The 24,033-nt window shown below is 33.7% G+C and overlaps 1 protein-coding gene across 1 annotated transcript in view; it reads left to right on the top strand.

Annotated features, from left to right (window-relative positions):
* The window catches only part of BMP5 (bone morphogenetic protein 5), a gene marked incomplete at its 3' end in the record, with an annotated part of 118,094 nt that overhangs the window by 70,238 nt on the left and 23,823 nt on the right, over positions 1-24,033 (top strand). Inside the window, exon 3 of the mRNA XM_082639867.1 lies at positions 10,405-10,553. Coding sequence (XP_082495993.1) covers positions 10,405-10,553 — 149 coding nt within the window. The remainder of the gene's footprint in view (positions 1-10,404; positions 10,554-24,033) is intronic.

The following is a 24,033-nucleotide window of genomic DNA, read 5'->3' on the forward strand; positions in this document are numbered from 1 at the left end:
GAGTGTGTATGTGTGTGTGTGTGTGTATTCAGTAGCCCTTGTTTAGATCTCTCTGCAAGGGAAAAATATGGAATGATGTAGCACCAGGAAACCTGTTAACATTATCAGTATCTTGGCAATTTAAAAAATTCCACAGAGGGAAAAGTTATTGAATTTTCATAGTGGGAATTCAACTTGTTTTCCCATTCAATTCAATCTAATATTACTATTTTACCAGCTTGCATATTTGCCTTTTAAATGTAAATACCTCATTGAATTAGATATTCTGAAAATTGGTGTTCTGTGAGATTTACAGAAGCTTGTTATTTCACATTTGTTTTGGGAGAAAAAATAATTGCCATCTGAAAATATCAATCAGCTAACAAAGTCAAATTCTAACACTTTTAAACCTGAAATTGCACATGAGAGAAGATTTTGACATTATAAACCCCAGAGAATATCATTGATTAATTTGCATCCATTGTCAGTGTGCTCTGTTTTAGAGCTGTATGTCAGGCTTCTCAGATGGTGTGGTGTGTTTATGTCAGATACCCAGAGAAAGGTGTATGCTTTCTTCTTGGGTGGCCATCATTACATTTCTACTAGGCATGATAAGCTATTCACAGACAAAAGGAGATGGAAGGAGGTGAAAACGTCCTAATAGTAGAAAGTTTGGTAAAAGTGTAGATATCTCTGTGCTCTGTAAGTTTCATGCCTCGTGGAAATAGAAGAGTATTTTAACTTTTGCTCTGAAATGTATCTGTATATCTTCCAGACAATTTCCCAAAGCTTTTCTTGGCAAGATTTAGAGCTTCTTGGTTAGACAGTAGAATGTTTATGCTCCTGGTTAACTGTTTCTTCTCTTTCTCTCTCTCTTTCTCTCTCTCTCTCTCTCTCTCTCTCTCTCTCTAATGTATATATATACACATATATGTATGCATGCATATAATTGAAACCATAACAATCTAAAGAATATTTCTCTTTCATTATCTCTTGTTGATTACATAAATAATTTTACTTCATTTTTGATATGTTTTCAACTTCATTTTTTGCCTTTAATGGAATTTAGGAACAAAAGCTTATTATGGGTTATATGTATCAATAAATGTTATTAAACTTAAAGAAAATGAATGAATCTCTATATCTAAAATTTATAAGTGCAGGTTATTAAAGAACTTTGACAGTAGTGATTGCATAAATCACTTCTGACCCTAATTTTGTCATGAAGCATAAGATATACAACTTATTATATACATACTTACCTGCCATAAGTGTGTTTTGGTAAGAAAACAGCAATTATAGCAATTTGCATAATATTTTTATTTGTGTAGTTTTTTTATCCCTGCAAGGGATTTATGAGGTGGATTTTATTTTAATCTTCATTTAAAGAATAAACAAAAGCTCAGAAAGATGACTTAAAGGGCATAATTATTTTTTCTATTACTAAGCAAAGCCTAAGTACAACAACTCATTGTTGAAATTTAGCAGATACCAATTCCACCTATAATTACAATCTTCACTTTATAAAGGTAAACTTATAATGAGACTCCTCAGAGGAGCCATGAGTCCTACACTTTCTGCTCAAGTAATAAGATACCAATGAGAACTGTTTATTAACCATATTTAGAAACAAGCAAAAGGATTTATTTGCCACAAGCCTATGAAACAATACCCTTGATAAAATAGATTTTGGCAAAAGATGAATGGGGGTCCCATCCAAGGACTCATCTGATGTATATTAGTTTACCCAATTCCCCTGCTGAGAAGTGATTTCATCTATAAAGAAGTTTTCACAATACACATGAACTCCAAGGACAGTGTCATAGAGAAGTAACCAAGCACATGCTTATTCTGGAAGATTTTCTGTGTTGTCCACTCACATTTCTTATTGTGTTGAAATAGTAAATGTTCTATCTTTTAAATATGCATTTAAATGTGTCCTATAAATATTTGATGTTTCTTGTGTTTACTAAAAATCCCTCTATTTGACTCTCCTTCTTCCTACTATTCCACATTATTTCTCTTCTCCATATCTTAGTGAAGTTCATGTTATAAAACTTTGCTTTAAATACATCCCCTTCTTATCTTTTATTCACCCCTCAACCTACTGCAGTTTGATAACTCCACTCTACTGATTATCCACCAACGTTCTCCTTGCTACCAAATCTTCTAGACACTTTTTTATTCTTCCCATTCTTCTCAGTATTTGATATTGCTGACCACCTCCTATTTAATATGAAATATTTAATCTGTGAAAACTAGTGAAGTGTATTAGTTTCCTAGAGCTGCTGTAACAAATTACCACAAACTTGGATCGATTAATAAAACAGAAATTTATTATCTCACACTTCTGGAGATTAGAAGTCCAAAATCAAAGTTTTGTTAAGACAATACTCCTTCCAAAACCTCTAGGTTTTCTAGGGGAAGATTGTTTTTGGCCTCTTCCAGCTTCTGGTAGCTTCAAATATTCCTTGGCTTGGGTCAACAAAAGTTCCATCTCTGCCTTTGTCCTCATATGGCTGTCTTCCTTCTGTGTCTCTTCTCTTCTTCTTATAAGGGCAACGATCATACTGGATTAAGGTCCATGCTAATGACCTCATCTTAACTTGATTACATGGTCACTCCTTGGCTCCATGTCTTCCACCTTGTTTTAGGCTGGTGGCTCAGCTCAACCTTTCAGTAATCCAATCCAAAAACCAATTATCTTTCAGTGTAAAGAGGGCAGTTAAAGGATTGTTTGGGACTAAAAAGGGAGCTACAGTGATATAAGAGAAAGTGTTCTGAAAATGGAATATATAAACCTGAGTTCTGGTCTTCCAACTGGGTGAGAGACCATGGGAAATAATTTGATTTCTCTTTAAGTTTTCTCATCAATCAAATAACAGTTTGGCTACATAATTTATATCCCACTTAATTCTAGTATTCAGTGATTTATTTTGTTCACTTTCAGAGGTAGACTCCCAGGCTAGCTGACTTCACATCAGACATTCCTGGTTATAATTTTTATTTGGGGCTTATAATGAGAATACTTCATTAATTCTGTTATTCAGCTATGTAGAAAGTAGAAGGAGTTAACATTTCAAGCATCCAAAACCACATGCATAGTATGCTGCTAGACATGTTTGTGTACCTGATTATAAGAAAGATAATGAAGAAGAATATGATACGATCATATAAAAATATTTGGTTTACTCAAGTTAAAGATCAAAGAAATTAGAGGAGGAAATTGAATATTTATATAATTGTATGTGTTTATAGACATAGATATCTAATGAATATAATAGTAGCAGTTAAATAGTAAAAAGATATAATCGTTTATTAATATAATTATTTTTACATATTTTAATCATGTTATATAAAATTTCATTAATGTAGTCATATTCCTTGTTTCACTTTGAAAATATATGTAGAGACATTTTTTTTTTTTTTGATACGCGGGCCTCTCACTGTTGTGGCCTCTCCCGTTGCAGAGCACAGGCTCCGGACACGCACGCTCAGCGGCCATGGCTCATGGGTCCAGCCTCTGTGCGGCATGTGAGATCTTCCTGGACCAGGGCACGAACCCATGTCCCCTGCATTGGCAGGTGGACTCTCAACCGCTGCACCACCAGGGAAGCCCTATGTAGAGACTTTTTTCAAACTTTTCACATGCATGTTTGACATAATCACTATAGCCATATTTTGAATCATATATCACGATATTACAAAGTTCATCATCTTCAGATTCATCTATGTTGTTACAAAGGTAGCATTTTTTTGAGTCTGTGTATAATGCTGTCATCAGAAATATTATGTTAACAAAAGCACTAATTCACACATTTTTGTTGTTGTTAGCTCGTTTTTAAGTATTTTTTATTGAAGCATAATTGACATATAACTTTATGTTAGTTTCAGGTATACAATATAAAGATCCAATATCTGCATATATTGCAAAATGATCACTGCAGTTAACTTCTGTCACCATACCCAGTTAGAAATGTTCTTTCTTGTAATTAGAACTTTAAAGACCTACTCTCTCAGCAACTTTCAAAATATGTAATACAGTATTATTAATTACAGACATTTACCATGCTGTACATTACAGTGCCATGACTTACTTATTTTATAACTGGAAGTTTACACCTCTGGACCTATTTCATCCATTTCTTTCACTCCCACCCCCTGCCTCTGGTAACCACTAACCTGTACTCTGTATCTATGAGCTTGGGTTTTGTTTGTTTGCTGTTTTTGTTTTGTCTTGTTTTAGATTCCACATATAAGTGATAGTGTTTTTCTTTCTCCATCTGACTTATTTCAATTATTATAATGCCCTCAAGAGGTCATTCATGTCACAAATGGCAAGTTTTCATTCTTTTTTATGGCAGAATAATATTCCATTGTGTGTGTGTGTGTGTGTGTGTGTGTGTGTGTGTGTGTATGCCACATTTTCTGTACCCATTCATCTGTTGATGGACAATTAGGTTGTCTCCATATCTTGGCTATTGTAAATAATATTGCAATGAACATGGAGATGTGTATATCTTTTTGAGTTAGTGTTTTCATTTTCTTCAATAAAAACCAGAATTACTGGCCCAAATGATAGTTGTTTTTTTTTTTCAATTTTTGAGGTGCCTCCATACTGTTTTCTATAGTGACTGCACCAACTTACATTCCCACCAACAGTGCACAAGTGTTCCGTTTCCTCTACATACTCACCAACACCTGTTATTTCTTGTCTTTTTAATACATAATAGCCATTCTAACAGGTATGAAGTTATATCTCATTGTGGTTTTGTTTTGCATTTCCCTGATGTTTAGTGATGTTCAGCATCTTTTCATGTACTTGTCCATCTGTATGTCTTCTGCCCATTTTTAAATAGATTTTTTTTTTTTGCTATTGAGTTGTATAAGTTCTTTATATATTTTGGTTATTAACTCCTTATCAGATATATGATTTGCAAATATTTTCTCCCATTCCATAGGTTGCCTTTTCATTTTGTTGATGGTTTCCTTTGCTGTGCAAAAGATTTTTAATTTGATATTGCTCCACTTGTTTATTTTTGCTTTTGTCACTTTTGTTTTTGGTGTCAGAGCCAAAAAGAAATCATTGCAAAGACCAATATCAAGGAGCTTACTGGCTATGTTTTCTTCTAGGAGTTTTATGGTTTCAGGTTTTACATTCAAGTCTTTAATTCATTTTAAGTTAAGTTTGTGTATGGTGTAAGATAACAGTCCTGTTTCATTCTTTTGCATGTGGCTGTCCAGTTTTCCCAGCACTTTATTGAAGAGACTGCCTTTCCCTGTTGTATATTCTTGGTTCTTTCATTGTAAATTAATTAACCCATATATGTGGGTTTATTTCTTGGCTCTTTATACTGCTCCATTGATCTATGTGTCTGTTTCTGTGCCAATATCAAACTGTTTTGATCAGTATAACTTTGTAAGTGTGATGCCTCTAGTTTTGTTCTTCTTTCTCCAGGTTGCTTTGGTTATTCGGGGTCTTTGTGGTTCTGTACAAATTTTAGGATTGCATGTTCTATTTCTGGGAAAAATGTCTGATGAACTAGGTAAAGATTCAACTATAATTTCCTCTCTTCCAGATAGATCTTCAGATTATATTACATTTGGTCTTCACAAAATCTCTTAAGGCAGTGATTATCATACTATCTTTTAGGCATGGGGAAACAGTGGCTGAGGAATTCCTTTATTGTTCAAGTTCTGTCTGCTCCCCAAATTCTAGTTTATTTTATTGCAATACACTTTATTTCTTCCAGTGTCATTGTCTTAGATATGTAAGACTCTTTATTTTCAGATGAGTGGTAAGAATGATGATACCTCAAATATTGCTGAATTTGGCTCCTGCTGCTCAGTCCTTAGTGAAGTTCCTACCCTTTTGGTATTTTGAGGCTCCCAGGGCATGTATACAAAACCCTTTCCTCTCTCGGTAAAATAAAAAGCACCCTTGCAAAGCAGTATCTTCAACCCTACCAATTTCCCATGAAAACACATGTTTAAACTTCTGGTCATGATTGAAGTAAGACATGCTCACATGTATTTGTATTGAACTCTAACTGTATCTACATATCTACATATTATTTTTTGCCTGTGATTAATTATATTCAGTATATCTATATATTTCATATCCAGTAAATCTGTGTGATGCAAATCCTTTATCTGTTCAATATGACTCTGTATTTAACAACTGCATGATAGCTTCATTTAACTGTATGAGAAATTATTATGCTGATCTGTAACATACTCAAGACAAAGGTTCAAATTCTATCTGAAAAAGAAAAATACAAATTTTCATCATTATGAGTTATTTTGATCAATATAAATTGACTTTCACGTATTAGTTTTTGAAAACATTTCAATGTGGATAATTGCTATAATATCTATAAACACAGAATGTTCACATCCAGGATTATTCTTGCCTTTAAAAGATATTTTAAAATAGTATTATGGGTTGAACCATGTTCCCCTCTCTCTCCTATCCATATATTGAAGTCCTGGTCTCCAGTATCTCAGAATGTGATCTTATTTAGAAACAGAGTCTTTAATGAGGTAACTCAATTAAACTGAGGGTGAGTCTTAATCCAATATGACTGGTGTCCTTATAAAAATGGAAAATTTGGATGCAATGATGTACACATAGGGAAGGTGATATGAAGATGCAGGGAGGAAACAGCCATCTACAAGCCAACGAGATTCTTCCCTCACAGTCCTCAACAGAATCAACCCTGTCAACACCTTGAGTTTGGACATCCAGCCTCCAGAACTGTGAGACAATAAATTTCTACTGTTTCAGCCACTCAGGCTCCGGTACTTTGTTATGGCAGCCTTAGGATACTAACACAGTAACATTCTTAAATGCTTGCATACATCCATGTAGGTGGACTTTATTTCCTTTACTAGAATGCAGATTTTAATTTTAGTTTCATTACTGTAATTGTACATAATATAAAATAATTATATTATGGATTTATTTCTGCTACAAATGAATATATTTTTCTACATATATATTTTCTTTGTACTGTATTCCTTTTAAATGCATTAATATTTAAAATTTTCTTTTATTAGATGCTGTAAGAATTTCTTTAAAAAATGGTGAAGGTGATAAGGCAAGGCAACTTTAACAAGTTTATTTTATACTGCTTATAGGATATATTTAGTATATTCTGCTATTTCCAGGGAGATAAGTGCTCTTCTTTAGTGGAATAATTTTATACTTCCAAAGAAATCATGTCTCAATTTCTACAGAATGGATAGGAATTTATTTTTAAGATGCTGTCATGAAAGTTGCTACATGAGTGAAAATTACAAAATTATTACCATTGTGCTTATTAAAAATAGACTTGAGGACTTCCCTGGTGGCACAGTGGTTAAGAATCCACCTGCCAATGCAAGGGACATGTGCTTAATCCCTGGTCTGGGAAAATTCCACATACTATAGAGTAACTAAGCCCGTGAGCCACAACTACTGAGCCTGCGCTCTGGAGCTCATGAGCCATAAACTCACGTGCCAAAACTACTGAAGCCTGCGTGCTGCAACTACTGAAGCTCGCATGCCTAGAGCCCGTGCTCCACAACAAGAGAAGCCACTGCAACGAGAAACCCACGGACCTCAACAAAGAGTAGACCCTGTTCGTCCCAACTAGAGAAAGCCCACACGCAGCAACAAAAACCCAACACAGCCAAAAAATAAATTAAAAAAAAATACATAAATAAATAAACAGACTTGACTCTCCTAAAGCATATTCTCTTGTATGTAGGTAATGCAGAAGAGCTCTTTACACAAAAGGAAAGAGGAGAAGTTAAAGAATAGAAGTTAACAGTCAAAAATAAAATAGTTTTGCTCAAGAATAGGAATTCATGAAGCTTATGAAGACAACTGATCATTCATAACTTCAGAGGTGAACTAGAAATATATGGATTTTTTCAAATCATACTGTTGGCCTAGGTGTACCTTCCAATGAATTAGATTTGCATCACTGAAATTCAGGTATTTAAGGTTTGCTTGGGTCTGTTGGCTGATGATTTTTCTAAATACATTCATTAAAACTGAAACTATTTTCCTCATAGACATGCTTAACAGTGTTGAGACTTGAATATGAATAGTTAAGAGAATTTTTTTTTTCTGGAAAAGTATCACAATTTAAAAATAATAGAAAATACACCTAAATAACTACATAAAGATATTTGTTAACTAGTTGAAATTGCTCTCAGAATTTACCTTTGTTCTTTTTTTGTTTTTCAAATGTTTATTTATATCACACCAAGGGATGGCATTTTATGCTTTGCAGAGTTTATTAGAATATCTTTACCATATTTCAAATGAAAGCAGGCTTTGAAAGCAGGGTAGCATTTGCATATTTTCCAAGCTACAAGGTGAACCCTTCTTCTGTTTAAGAAGCTAATAACGTGATTAAGTTACTTCCAAGATTACAGTCTCAAAGACATTTTTTAAATATTTCAAAAATTTAAGAATAATCCATATTTTCTTAGATTCTGTTTATTTGGTAGGTTTTCCAATTTAGGAGGAAGAGGGAGAATTTGATTTACATTCCACACACTGTGAAAATAATGGGTCCTTAAAATTCAAGTGGGAATGAATTAATCTTTTCATTGAATTGTAGTATATGCCTGTCGTATGTCCACAGTGACTCAAACTGATTCCTGTATTGGATGTGAAAAAGTGTTTGTAACCCTCCTTTGGTAATCACTATGATTAAAATTGTGAAGGAGAATTAAAGCTGCATATTTTGGTGTACAGTAGCTGGACAATATGATTGATCATAAAACATTAATTTTAAGTTCTCTAGGTTAGTGGAAGAATGGTATAAATCAAGTTTATGTAAAGAAATGGAGAGGTACCTTCTAAAATATTGACTGAGATTCTTTACTTCTGCTATAGTTCAGTTTTCAATTATAGATTTTTTTCTAAGAAAATAATAAATATGCATGATTTGATTTTATTCAAAATTAGTTTTTTACATTTTGTAATTCACCTTTAAAGTGACTTCTAAGATATAGATAGATGGAAAATACAGTAGAATAGTATTTAACATAGCTTATTATGACATAGCTCTGATCTTCTTCATATGAATAATATGCTGTCAGATTCAGCACAATCATAAAACACATAATAGTGTATTTCTATTCTACTTTGATGGAGTTCCACTGTTTTTACCATCAACCTATCTGAGCCTTAATTTCATCAATATAAAAATCTATTGTAAAGATTAAATGTCACATAGAAAACAGACCTGTGGTTGCCAAGGGACAGGAGTGTGTGGGGGGAATGGATTGGGAGTTTCGGATTAGCAGATACAAACTATTATATATAGAATGGATAAACAACAAAGTCCTAATGTATAGCACAGGGAACTATATTCAATATCCTGTGATAAACCATAATGGAAAAGAATATGAAAAAGGATGTGTATACATATATGTATAACTGAATCATGTTGCTGTACAACAGAAATTAACACAACACTGTAAATCAGCTATACTTCAATAAAACAAATTAAAATAATGACTAAACATCAAAAAGATGTAGCACTTAGCTCAGAAGCTGCCTGTAGTAAGGATATAATAAATAAAATAATTCATTATCGTTTGACAGATACTCATACATTTGTAAATTTAATACTAAAGTTAAGATTGATAAATGTTAATAATAGTAACACTGTGGAGATTATCCTAAAACATACAAGTTTATATGCATAGGTACTACTGTCCCCAGGGGATTTGTGCACAAAGAAAGTGCTAAAGTGAGTCAGGGAAGAGCCATAGCTCAATCTATGGGATTTCTCCCTTAATCCAATGGTATACCTGGTGACCCTCTCTTGGCCTCTGGGATCCATAAAATAATTAATTATATAATAAAAATAGAAAATGAAATAAAAATGAAAAATGAAAAATATATGTAATAAAAATGGAAAAAAAGTATAATGAAAGTGGTAAACAAAAGGAAAACTCCCTCTAAAACAGAGACTTTCATCACAGCCTGCCTGCCCTCCATCTCCTTGGAGAATCCACATCCGTCCAGACTGGAGCAGCTACTTTCACTTCTGTCTCTATTCAGTTTAACCCTTGCTTGTGTACTGCTACTTATAGGTAATGGTTTGGGAAAACATTGATTATCAGGGACCAAACCAAGACCACTAAGTCCCTTTGTAAAGGAAACTTGACAGTGAAGAGCAGGCAAATGGAAATTACTGTCAGATATTCCTAATCTGCACCAGGTTTGGGCTGGGATTCTAGCAATAAAGTGTTCTGTATCTTATTACTCATCACTTGAGTCCTTTGTTCCTCTTATTCTTTAATGAACTCCTGTTATTGTAAGTGTGCTTTTGTAGTGTTTTCACTTAAGTGTAGGAAATGATGATCTTCATTCAAACCTGTAACTCTTTTTTGCTGTTGTTCTCTTTCTTCTTTTAGGGATGCAGATCTGTTCCTGTTAGACACAAGAAAGGCCCAAGCTCTAGATGTGGGTTGGCTTGTCTTTGATATCACTGTGACCAGCAATCATTGGGTGATTAATCCACAGAACAATTTGGGCTTACAACTCTGTGCAGAAACAGGAGATGGTAAGCACTGAATTTCATAAATTTTGGGGAGTTTTGGTTTGGACCCATTGAGAGTTACAGCTTTTTGTGGGATTTAACCAATGTATATTTTATACACACAATGTGCAAAGTGGTGTATTCTACTATAAGATAGGGCAATATATTGATTAGTTAACTTATTTATAAACACATTACTGAACACACGTTTATTGTCAGGCTCTGCAGTGGGTGTGGGGGGTAAAGAATTAAGTTCTGTTCCTGCTCTTGAAGTTTTTAGTCTTGTGTTGAAGACATGTATGCAAACAAGTAGAACTACTGTGATACAACAATACCGAAAGAAAGTGATGTATAAAATGCTGTGGATCTATGTCTTGATTTTGTGGTGGTTACAGAATTATATAATCTGTAAAAATGTATAGAACTGTACACTAAAAGAGAATGGATATTACCATATTCAAAGTATATCTCAAAAACCTGACTTATAAAAAGAAATATATATCAAAACAGATAATAGGGAAACAGACAAAGGACCTACCATAATACAGAGGAGGATGGGGATGGAACAAAAGAGTCATAAAAAACTGCAGAAAATGATACTGAGTTAGGTTTTAACATATTATAATATTTGGTCAAAGACAACAGCTCCAGAATCACTTCTGGGAGAGATCTGTTGACTGAAAAAATAAGCACAACCTAAATGTTGAGAGTTATGTTTTACTTGGTGGACAAAACTGGGGACTTAAGCCCAGGACACAGCCTCTCAGATAACTCTAAGGGACAGCTCCAAAGAGGTAGGGGAGGAGCCAGGATATACAGGAGTTTTTGCAACAAAGACCAGGTAGTCAGAACATCAAAAGATTATTGTTAATTAAAGAAAACCAGGCATCTCAAGTTAAGAAATTTATATATGGGAAGATGCAAGAGTCTGGGCTTATTGAAATCATTCCTTTGATATGCATCTCAGCTGTCTGGGGTCAATATCATGTGTCTTCTCATCCTGAGTCTCCTCAGGGTGCACGATCAGGGGGCAGCTGCAGTGGCTGATGGTTTGATGGTGGGCATCCTGTTTCCACCCCAACTTCCCTCAGGGCTCACTGTTGGGGTGGCTGTAGTGTGATGGCTTGTTGGCTGCAACATCCTTTGTTTACTGAAATGGCAGTTGTCATTCTTAGTCCACAGGTCTATAGGAAATCTTTTTTGAGAAGCTCCAGATGTTATTCTTATGCTCAGAAATGCTCACTGAGTAGTGATGTGCTGTGTGCTTGGCTTGATGCTGGAGATAAAATAGTTAGCAAGTACAGAGATGGCTTCACGAGGCTTACAGTTGAGTGAGGCATGAGGTAGTCAGCACATAATATTATTGAATGCACTTCACTACACCTTAAGAGTCCAGTGGACTCTGAGTGTAGAACAGTGAGCAAATTTGAACTACAGTCTTTTAAAGATCAGGAAGCTGTATCTAGGGGAAGAAATTGGAGGGCCCTATACTATTTAGTTCTATCTTGCTTTCAATTCATCCTTTTCTCTCTGAGAACTACTTTATTTGTTGTTTATCCTTTTCCTTTGATTGATTTCTCTTAGATTTTAAGGGTAATTTTACTTTAAATGACATGTTATTTATGTGATTTTTTGGAGCCTAAAATAAACTAACATTTCACTTCTTTCAAAGGTTTCCAAATTCTTTTTTTAAAAGTTAGGTTTGAGATACACAGCCTTCTGATGCTCTTCTTTGGTTCTTTAATATAGTCTGATATGAAAATATTAAAATGATTAAATATGCTAGACAAGCTGGCCTTTTGTATTTAAGCCAGAGAAGACAGACCACCTTTTATTTGCAACAATGGAATCTGAATATGCTTACTTCTCAGCAAAAGTAATTGGAAGTCGTGAAAAAATGAAACTCAGGAAAGTCTTCTTTCAAATTCATTTGTTGACTATTATTCATTTATTCATTTGTTCGACATAAAATCTTCTAGTGCCTATTCATGCAAGACAAAGTGTTAAGGAGACAATGACCTGGGAAACAGACAAATATAGCTACTTAAGAAAGACTAAAGTGCCGTAAATTCTAAAAATAGTGATACAATCAAGACACTATAGGAAACATAAGGAGATGGTTAAGTCCAAATGGAGCCAAAGTACTGTGGTCCAGGGCACATCTGGGCTAGGTCAGCTGGGTAAGATTTCAAGGAATGAAGATGAGGAGGGAGAGGGTGTGGTGGTGAGAAAGGAGGAGAGAGGTAGTTCCTGGATGAGGAAACAATGGGAGTAAATACATAGAATGGCAAAAAGTCATGGTGTTGTCTAGAACATTCAGCAATCCAGATTTGGCTAGAGCAGCTTTCATGTATAAATATGATTGCAGATGCTATAAAGAAAGTGATTTGGAGACAAATCATGGAAGGCACATGACATCTAATTTATGTGTATATTCTTGTAACTTGACCACAGGTCATTAAAGAACTAGACTTGCTGCTTTAATCAATCAGAGTAACACTTTCATGATTACATATTTGAATGAATATCCGTTTCATAAGGTCATGGAAGTGTATTTCTGGTTCACAATGGTACCCTTGGTGCTTGGTACCGTGCAGGTTGTAGGTATTAAAAACATGTTTTGAATGATTGTTGAACGAGTTTGTGACTTAAAAGGCTTTTATGGACCACCTGTCATTGAACATGTTACTTTTTTTTTTAATTGACAGTGGATTTACAATGTTGTGTTAGTTTTTGGTGTTCAGTAAAGTGATTCAGTTATATATATATATATATATATATTTTTTTTCATATTCTTTTCCACTATGGTTTATTACAGGATATAGACTATAGTTCCCTGTGCTATACAACAGGATCTTGTTATTTATCTATTTTACATATATGAACATGTTACTCTTAAGAAGACATTCCAAACTGTAAATTTGGGGTGATTATTAACCAAACCAATTTGGTGTAACACAGGAGAATTTTATACCACAAACCACAGTACAGTAATTAAAATCGTTTCAATCATAAGGTGAGGAGAAAGTCAGTGATATAGATTATTAAATTTTGTTTATCCTGCTTCCACAAAGAAAAAATAGTTATGAGATCTAAATATATTTTGGAAATCAAAAGACTGTTGAAATCAAAAGTAACATCATGATTCCTCAGAGGAGCTGTGGAAAGTATGTCAGTTTGTAAAATATTCTTTTTAGAAATTTGATAAGTGAACTGCCATGGATTTGGCAGGAGAGTTTAAGGATATTCTATTGATTTTTTTTCATGCAGAATAGATAATTCTCTGAGTTCCAAATGTCTGTTTCAGCTAAATAAAGCAAACATATGAACAAGCAAATGGAAAGGAAACATTGCTGCTTCTTACCGGCAAAATCTAGAAATTCCATACAAGTGGTTGTATCCAATTGTGCTAAACCAGTTTCAGAATTTTCTAACACTCCCTCATGGTGGTTAATAACCCTCTATGATAAAATAGGTACTCTTTTTTTTTTTTAGCAGCAAATGAGTAGATTTAGGTCTGTCTTATAATTTAAGATGTTCAGTTCCCTAAATTATAAACATACATTAATTACCTGGCTTGTTAGATCCTTATTAAAATTGTTAATAAAACTATGGTAATTGGTATCATATCCTATATATATATGTATGTATATCCTATATATATATTTATATCCTATATATATATCTCCTATATATATATATATATAATATATTTATGTCCTATATATATATACATACACAGAATTTATTACCCAGATAGCAATATAATCTAGCTTTTAAGACTTGGGTTTTCTCCCCAAACAGTGTAATTTTCCCTTGTTTGATGCTTTATATAGTTTAAACCTTCCAAGTAAATTAATTCATTTTTTTCAAATTAGGGTTTATAGAATAATTTAGAGATGGAAAAACAAAGATAATATTTTTGGGATCATTAGAATGTCTTTTTTAAAACCCTATGTTTTCAGACATTTTAGGTTTGGCAATACTCAGAGTAAATTTTGCCAATGACTTTTTCCTGTCTATTCAAACCCACATATATGTCAAGGAAAATTCAATCCGTATGTTTCTGATTCATTTGTATTCAAGTCATCAAAACGTTGTTTTGTCAGAGTATTGTTCAATGTCCAAGAAACAGTATAAGGTTCTTTTTTAATAAGACTCTAAAATCCATTTTTCTTTGGACAAAGTTGTGGCATAATTTCCAAGCATATCAAGGTAAAAATTCAGATTTAAAGTCAGAGATTTCAAAGTTTCACTAAATTTTGCAGCCAAATCAAGGGAAAAAAAAGATTTCAGAAGTATGAAAATATCAAATTAAATTCATTACCATTAATGCTTAAATATAATATAAAGAAATTTATAGTTATTGTTATAACTTAGAGTTTAAGGTTTTGATACTTAATTTAAATAAAGAGAATAAAGAAATAAAATCGATCGCTCCATTCTGGAAATATAAATTCTAAGAAGAAATCGTTAGGAAAACTAGATTCAAATCTTGGCTCTGACAAAATATTTTACACTTTAGCCACAGCGTTAATTAAATTAGTGTAATGGTAACTACCTTCCAAGGACAGTGTGAGACTATATTAAGCAATAGTACCTGGAACATGGTGAGACAGGAATAAAGGTGTTTGGGTTGAGCTGGACGAGAAAATGCATAGAGACTTAACTCTACATGGTACTCCTTAAATTAGGATCAATTCTTTCATTGTGGAGATTTTACAGACGATTTAATAAGACTTTAGATAAATTCACAAATGATAGTCCACTGGACAGAGGTAAGATTGTTGATATATGTTCTTAAATCTTGAGTTGGAAGCATAGTGTATAGTTACGTTATTAGGCGCAAGTCTAATAACTTTGGTTGATGAAATGATTATTGGTAGGAAGCTTTTAAATACATCTGATCTAGGGTATGAAGCCAACAGAAATGAACATTCAGAGATATGTGTCATGATCAGTTGATTGCTTATATTGACTAGGTCTTCATAGGCACTGGAGAATATCAAATTATTAGTACTTAATATGGTAGTTTTCTTGAGGCCCAACAATTTTATTCTTAGAAAAAAATGACATGGTTATTTGGGAGATAACTAACTGCATCAATGAATATAAAGGAAACGACCCTTGTTATAGGGTAATATATGAGGATAATTGATTAAAGGCTGGTGTACATAACTAAAAAAAAAATTTCAACCCAGAGATGTCTCAGTGTAAATTACTATCATTTGGCTTCATAAACATATTAGCAAACATTACACATCAACATGACTTCTTACAAGCAGTAGTTTAATGCTCATAGAAAACATGGTTAAAAAACATTGATCATCTTTTTTAAAGAGTGAGACCCAAGAACTCCTAATATATGTTGTGCTAAGTTTTTTAGCAAAGTGCATAAAATCCCCACTACATAAGTGATATTTCCCGTTAAAAAAATCAGAAAATGAAGATACTCTATGAATTGATTGGAAACACATCATAGAAGACCTCTTTGAAAGTCAAGGAAACAAACCCTTGTAATTATTGCCTCCTCAGGATATAGCCCATGTTGGTTAGAAGCTATATTTCCCAGACATTGTAAAGGGGTAAAGTTATAGCTTTTTAATTTTTTTTGCTTGTTAGTACACAAAAGTTTTCTCTCTTCCATTTTTAGAAATTATATATGTACATAAATATATTGATATTTCAGAACTTTTCTTAAAACACCAACAATTTCATCCTCTTTTATTTCCACCAACATTATTCAAATTATAAAAAGGGTCTTAAATTTAGTTATCAGTACAATTAAACTGAAAGTGAGTATTTTAAAACTTTTATTACCCAGGGTTTTGCCATGTTCTCTACCCTTCCACTTGGAATTTTGGGGCTCATTCCTGCAAATTGACAACTGTCACACCTACATTAATAAGAAATGGGATTAGGTTTTCTTTTTCTACAACCTTGAACTGTTGCTTATTTCTATTGTTCCTTATTATGTGAAGAGTAATTTAAAGCACTGATAAAATTTTTCTACAAAATTGCAATATCCTGTGATATCTTCTAAATATGCTGTCTTAAATCAGATTTTTCAAAAATTCCATGACATCTTTTGAATTACAGAATATATACTCCTAATTAGAAAAATCTATTCTATAATCTAAAGTCCTCATGTCATTATATATTAAATTAATATGTGAGTTACTAACTTGACATTCTTTTACTTTTATTAAATGTAAGCATCTTTGTCTGAGAGAGATGAGGAGTTCTTAATGTGAAATCTGCTTAAATTTAGTAAGTCCTGGAATCTGCTGCTTTTCAGTGCAAGTATCTGATTAAATAAGTTTGTTCTGTTATCCTTAGATTCCCAAATACAGTCTTTTTTAACTCAGGGAAAAATTTTCCAAATTAAGCCCTTGTGTTGTCAGATGACTATTTATCTGTCTCAAGGGTCAAATGATCTATGTGGCCGGTTAATCTGAATATCAGCTGACATAGTGCTAATAAGTAGCAGAAGAAATTCAGAGATCAAGGGTGATATTTTTCTTTTTGTCCTGCTGTTTTGACTACAGTTTCTCATTATTATGTATCTCAGTTCAGAAAGTTGAATTATGTTCACTTATCAGAGGATCTCTTAAATATTTTGAGATTTGATAATATTCTCTTCCCTTATCTGAACTTTATCTTTTAAAGCAATTAAGTCTTTTTTGTTCATAAAACCATATGGCTCCCTGTTGCTGAATTTATGGTGCTGACAATTGGTTTCAAACAAATAAATGAGAGTCTCTACTTTCAAGAAACTGCAAAAATCGCGTATCTTGCTAAATGTTCTGGTAGGAAAAAGGAACATATACTCATGTTTGTTTTAGGTAAATATTAGTATAAATGAAGTACTTCTTTATGTTTAATGTTTAATGCTGAGGATAATTAGAGCATACTTGCTTGACTTTTGGATGAATATTTAAGAATAAATTAGGAGGACAGTTGAAGAATAGTTATCTTCAAATACTTAAATAAATACAGTGAATAAGTAAAATTAAATTTTCCCTGTAGTCCAGAAATTAAATCAATGTGTAAAAAGGGCAGCTTGAAGGCATAAGAATAAAGTGCCTAAGACCTGGGAGTTAATGGCTATGGAATTATTTGTATTGTGAGGGAATGAGCTCGTGTGACTAGAAGAATTCACTATTTATTTGACCTTTTGTCTAGGGATTATTATATTGCTTGTGATAATTTCTCAGGTAATTATAATTTATATATTTACACTTTAAGCATTATACACATATAAATATTATATTCCGAGAGGGTACCATGAATAGATATATACCATCTTAAGGAGCTTGGTATTAAATAGTTTCATTCAAACCAAAACTTAAGATATTATATAAAATCAGAGATGGAGAAATGGGTAAAGGGAAGTAAGAAATATTAGACATCTTTTGGGGTAAATGTGTGTGTGTGTTTTTTTGTGTGTGTGTATAAAAGAGGGGTAATACCCAGGCATAAACAAATTCCCAACTGATCATGTGAAGGATCAGATAAATTCACAGCTGAAAATCTATAATTATTAAGGTGTCTAGAGAGCTCTTATTACAACATTTAAGTAGGATTATATTTTCTTTTTCTTTAAGTACCACAGTATATTTTTCAGTATCATAATGAAATGTAAAACTTAATCTAAATTTCTCCAGAACATTTTAAAATGGCTTCTGTTTCTATCATATTTCTATAGAATTTTAAAAACATTAAAACATAAATAAATCTATGGCAATATGTCAGTTTCTAAGAACATCTTTTTTTTTTTTTGAGTATGAATCAAGCCATAAGAGAGATTTAAAAGATAGCTAAGCAAAACAACTTCCTTGGTCATTTTATGTGAATGATTCAGAAGAGTTTCCACTGAGAAGAATTCCTGTATCTTTATGGTAAAAATGACTAGATTTCTACTGAAAATAAATATGACATAGATTTCCTCTGGGGTTTAAGATCAGTATATGTTAATTTTCCAAACCCACATAAGCTGTGACTTATGGATTTTCTAAATTGTGTAATATCTTAAAGCACATCAGAGAACATAAATCCATTCAGTGTGCTTAGATTTTTGCTCCTTTTGCACTGCATAAAAATGAGCAAAATCATCAATATACCTTTCATGGCTAGAGAACTAAACATAAATATAGGAACACTGTTAAATTTCTACTTTGCTCAACCTAAGTTCTAATTAATTCTCTTAGTCATATACGATTTTTATAAACTATACTTTATGTATTTCAAACCCACTCAACTTAGCAAAACTTATTTTCTGTCTATACAAATAGCTGCTTTTTTTAAACCCTGATTTTGGCAGTACTTTTTTCTTCCATGTTAATATTTCGTATTTTTTAGTTTTCATGATTAATTCAGGTTTTATTTCCTAGGTTCATCTGTAGTTCATATAAAATAAGTATTCAAACCATGTATTTGCTGTGGTGGTCAATCAAAATAATATTAATAACTAACGGAAACTAATATTTCCTGAGCGTATTAGATGCCAGCCATTTGGTGAGCTTTTTAAGTGGAATGGCTACTTTATCTTTACTATTTTCCCATTCTGTACACAAGGAAACTTAGCCTTAGGAAGCTCAAGAATCTTGCCCTTGAACCTAAAAATGATTTGTTTTCCTATCCAGATCTTATACACTATGACTCTCACAAATGATATGAATTTTATATAAATTCCAAACTGAAAAACATTAATGCATTTTTATAATTTCCAAACAGGACAGTGCTATTAATAATGATTGTTATAGAACAAAATTGAACTTTATGTTGGATCTATTGGTAATTACCTTTGGGCTTTTATATTTTCTGTCTGGAATTTAACTGTGATCTGACCCACAACAGGTAACAGCATTTTTACCATATTTTTTTGTTTTTTTAAATCTAACTACTTCAGTATTTCTTTTAGCTCCTTACACAATTATCATTAATTTGATAAATTTATAGACTGAAAAGAAGAAAAAAGTAACTAATTTCCTTCCAGTGATCAGCTTCAACATGTAATGAAATTTAGCCAAATTTAATTTATTTTGAATTCCGTAACGAACGTCCCCCTGCTTTTGTGCCCCGTGTCGCTCACTAATGTATTTTGCTAGGTTCTCCTCTGTTTTCTCTCCTCTGTTTTACTGTCCTTAATCCACACTCCCCATCATAGAATCCTCATGTCTACCTCCCCCACCATCCTTTTTAAGTGTCAACTGGTACTCAAGTTTGTAGTTTCAATCACGGTGCAGCAAACTCACCTGAGGCTAGTCAAGCATGCAGTATCCAAAACATATTAATTGATTATTTTGCAAAAAGTCAGGATGAAATTCCTCCTTTCTCTCATCTCACCATTCCCCCTTCCCAGCATCAAGGCTGAAGGTGATGTGGTATTATTCCAGCCCTAAAGAGGACTCCCTGAATTGTATTTTGGGGAGCACATATTAGGGTCATTTTTTCCTAAAAAAATTGAAAAGAAAAATCTCTGGCAAATAAAACACGTTTTTAATTTTTCACTGTGTTTAGCTTTGCTTTTTAACTTTTTTTCCCTATGAGCAGAGGGTGAGCCATAACTGCTTTGCTAAAACCTCATATTTTGAACAAAATGGTTTGAATGTAATTTACAGATGCCTTAGTTCTTTGGAAAATAGAGAATCACGATGCTGGTTTCTTTTTAAATATCTATATCCATTTTGTTATCTCTATTATATTTTTCTCTGGTTGGTACTCTGAAATGGGCCTCCAGAGCCTAGTTTAATTTTGTATAATGATTGGTAGAGATAAAACAGTTTTTCTTTAAAAATAGATTTGACTATAGAATATATTCAGTAATAAATTGGAAAACTTGGATTTGCTGTTTTACTATGTCTATTATATATACAATGTTTTTAAACCAGGTTTTAAAGGCAACTTCCTTGTTTTAATTTATAGTATGTTTATATTTGAATGAGAGCCACTTGGTAAACATCATTCGCTTATCCAAATTTTAGCATCACAACCTAAAAACATACATGAAAAATAATTTTGAAATCAACGATTTAAAGTAAGCGGAAAAAACAGGAGTTAGTCTTCCTTCATTATCTGGTGAAAGAGGTATTTTACCATTTTTTAGATTTCCCTTAATGAAAAGGGATATGGAAGTGTTTGGCGACATCTGTATTTCTGTTTTGGATTTTCCCTAATTCAAAACAGTAACTGTGGAGCACCCATCTTGCCAAACAAATCCCAAGGTCAGAAGCATATTCCAGTTTTTATTGTTTGTTATATTCTCTATTCTAGGCTCTAACTCTGCTTTGACTAATGATCTGAGGGGTAAATATGTTCATGGTAGTATTGATTTGGGGCCAGGCAGAATATGAGATTCTCCGTATTCTCATCATTCGGAGTTAACTCCGTCTCTTCCATTGTTCTTTCCCCTATAAGTTTAACATCGCTGAACATATTTCTTAAAGATATATTGCAGAACAAGGGCAGTGCTGGCTTTGTATCACGAGTACAGAGCACAATGGGAAGAAGAGAGAGCATTTAGTCATTTAAGGCATCAGCAGTCACTGGTGCTGAGGCTAAACTTTGACTCAGCTGGTGTAGACTCACAGGGACAAAGGAAAACCAAAACAAACCAAAGCATCTACCCGCCAGAGACAACAGTATATATTACAAGTGGGGATCAAAACTTGAAATTAGACGGAAAATACTTTGATAGGGAAACTGTATATCTCAGCTCCTTGAACATGGATTCTAACTTCTCTGCAGTCGAATTGTCAAGTTTCAATTTGAGGGAAATGGAAAGTAGGGGGGGACCACCTGTGTTGTCATGGTTGGAAGGAGTGTTGAATGGTCTTCCCACTTACTAAGGAAAGTCTGACCTTAAACATCACAAAACCAGCAGCTACCACAGTGTCCTTGACAAACACAATGTGTGTATCACTGTCAGACCCAGGAGATGGATGGATTCCTCCAATCTTTTCAAGGTGGGGAGCAGAGACCCAACAGGAAAGCATCAGCCCTAAACAATCTCTAACAAAGGGGAACTCTGTGTACTTAAAGGAATAGGGTAGTACTTAGGGTCAACAGGGCTGAGTTGAAAACATGACCCTTCTCTGAGCCTTATTTTATTCATTTAAAAAATGTAACCATTGTGTTTTGGGGAGGAGTACATAAGATGATGTATGTAAAACAACTGATAAATTACCAAGCTTCAAAATGGCAGCTGTTGCTTCTTTCTTAACTTCAGAAGGACTGAACTGGCTCATCTTCTCAAATCCAAATTTCCCTGATGCTTTTGAAAGGCTTGCTTGTTATGACTTTTGGGTATCAGCTCTATTTATGAGTGGAGGTGGTCAGATGATTTCTCTGTGAGGTGATAGACTGATAGAAACATGATAGTTCTACGTAGGCTGTGAGATCAGATTTGCTTCTGACCCACACTGACCAAAAGGTAGGCACCCTGGGAACCCAACTGTCATTTTGCATGTGGACAGGTCAGAAGGATGCTTTTGCTCTGGTGTCCACTATGAAATCATGGTGGTGTGAGGTCTCACTTTGTCCTTTATGTGGGGCAGGCTAGCTCACATTCTGCTGTGGCCAGAGACATGACAAAAAGTGAAGAAAGATTCTGCTTCTCTTTGCTCAGAAGAATGTTTTGTGATCCAATCTTCATATGTGAAGGAAAGAACTAAGTCCCAAATGTCTTAACTACACTTTTTTTTTCTTTTTTTGGCAAAAGGTAGACACTTATCATGGTATATACATTAGGTATTCAGTATCAAGCCTTCACTATGTATTTTGGAAAACACCTTTTAATTCCTTTCACTCTTTCTCTTTATTAAGTGTCAAAATGATTTATTTCTCCTCCATTTTGGTAGTTCTTGACTATTCTAAAAATTCTGGAAGTAGCTTATGATCATTTCACAGGTTCATGTATCAAATTGAAAGGGAAGGTCAAACATTTAATGAACTATGTTTTTCTGTATGATAAAAGTCCTTTTTGAATAATATATCATATAAGCTGGTAAAAAAGAATGTTTCCTTTAGGCACTCATAAATTTCCCAAGTAACTGCATTAAGTTCATTGCAAACTCTACTTTAATCCACTAGAGATAAAATGCAGAGTCTGAAATTAATTTCACTGCTATGAAACAAACTCAAATGAGTTTATGTCTAAAAGCTTTTCTTCATTGATATCTTAACACGTAAAAATAGTTTTTGAAGACATTTTGGTTGATTTCTGCTGAAACCCTGCTTTCATTATAGTTTTATTTAACTCCCCTGTGATTTTAAAGGAAAGAAGTATATGTGTGTGTTTTTTATTTTAAGAAGTCACATAATAACTGGAAAAGAGACTAAAAATAATTCACTCTTCCCATGGTTTTGTGAAAAGAATGTTTCTGTTTTCTTAAAATAAATGAGACCTGTAAGATCAACAGCTAACCAATCTTTTGGGGGCATGTGACAGATGATGTCTGTAAAACTCATAGGGCCTCAGGGGAAAGGCTCTATATATAAAGAGAGGAGCTATTAAAAAGTACGTAAGTGCTTATGTGAAGGTGAACTACAATTCCTAGTTTGAGATTCATATTTCCACTAGCTGAAAAGAGGGCCCCAGTAAAAAGCATTTGTGGGGCTTGTCACGCCTGAGACAGTAAGCCTTCACATTTCAGACCATGTCCCATGGAAGGAGACTAATCCTTTTCCATCATCTCAGTCCCACCCTCAATGTAATAAAAAATTTGAATATTCTGGAAAGCTTCCCCAACAAGGCATAAACCTCTGGCCCTGCTCCTTTATGTTTCTTGGCCTTTCTTCCTCCAAGCAACCCCCCACCCCACCTTTCACAAATTTCTTGAGCTACAGTTCTCAACTATTTGCATTTTCCCCCATCATGCCTTGAGCCATCATACCCGTGTTTCTGACCAAATATTCCAATTTCTTTACTAATCCCCATGACTTTCTCAGACGGCAGGGCATGAGAATCCCTTCTATAAACATTTTAGAAAGAATGGAAACTCTTTAAAAAATCTCTTCCTCCTTTAAACTTTTTCCTTCCCTTACCCCAATCCTAGAGGAAAATGAATTTCTTCTATTGCAGTGTTACCAGGAATTTACCAGGAATTGTAACCACATTTCTTGTCTGCAGATAATACTCAAACTACCATTCATGTTTGCATGTCAGGACATGGTCTCCTGTTGCCATCTGTGGATGTCATACCCCCAATGTTTCTTTTCTTCTCTATCATCAGCTACAGAATCTTATCCTTATTCACACATGTTATTACACTTGACCCTTCTTTTGTTTTTGATACTTTTTATTTTTGTATTTATTTATTTATTATTTATTTTATTTTATTTTTGGCCGTGTTGGGTCTTAGTTGAGGCACACGGGATCTTCATTGAGGCACGTGGGATATTTTGTTGTGGCAATGGGCTTCTCTCCAGTTGTGGAGTGCAGGTTTTTCTCTCTCTAGTTGTGGCGTGCAGGTTCCACAGTGTGTGGGCTCTGTAGTTCGTG

The sequence above is a fragment of the Mesoplodon mirus genome (assembly GCF_964341445.2).
Source record: "Mesoplodon mirus genome assembly, chromosome: 12".
NCBI classification, from domain to species: domain Eukaryota; kingdom Metazoa; phylum Chordata; class Mammalia; order Artiodactyla; family Ziphiidae; genus Mesoplodon; species Mesoplodon mirus.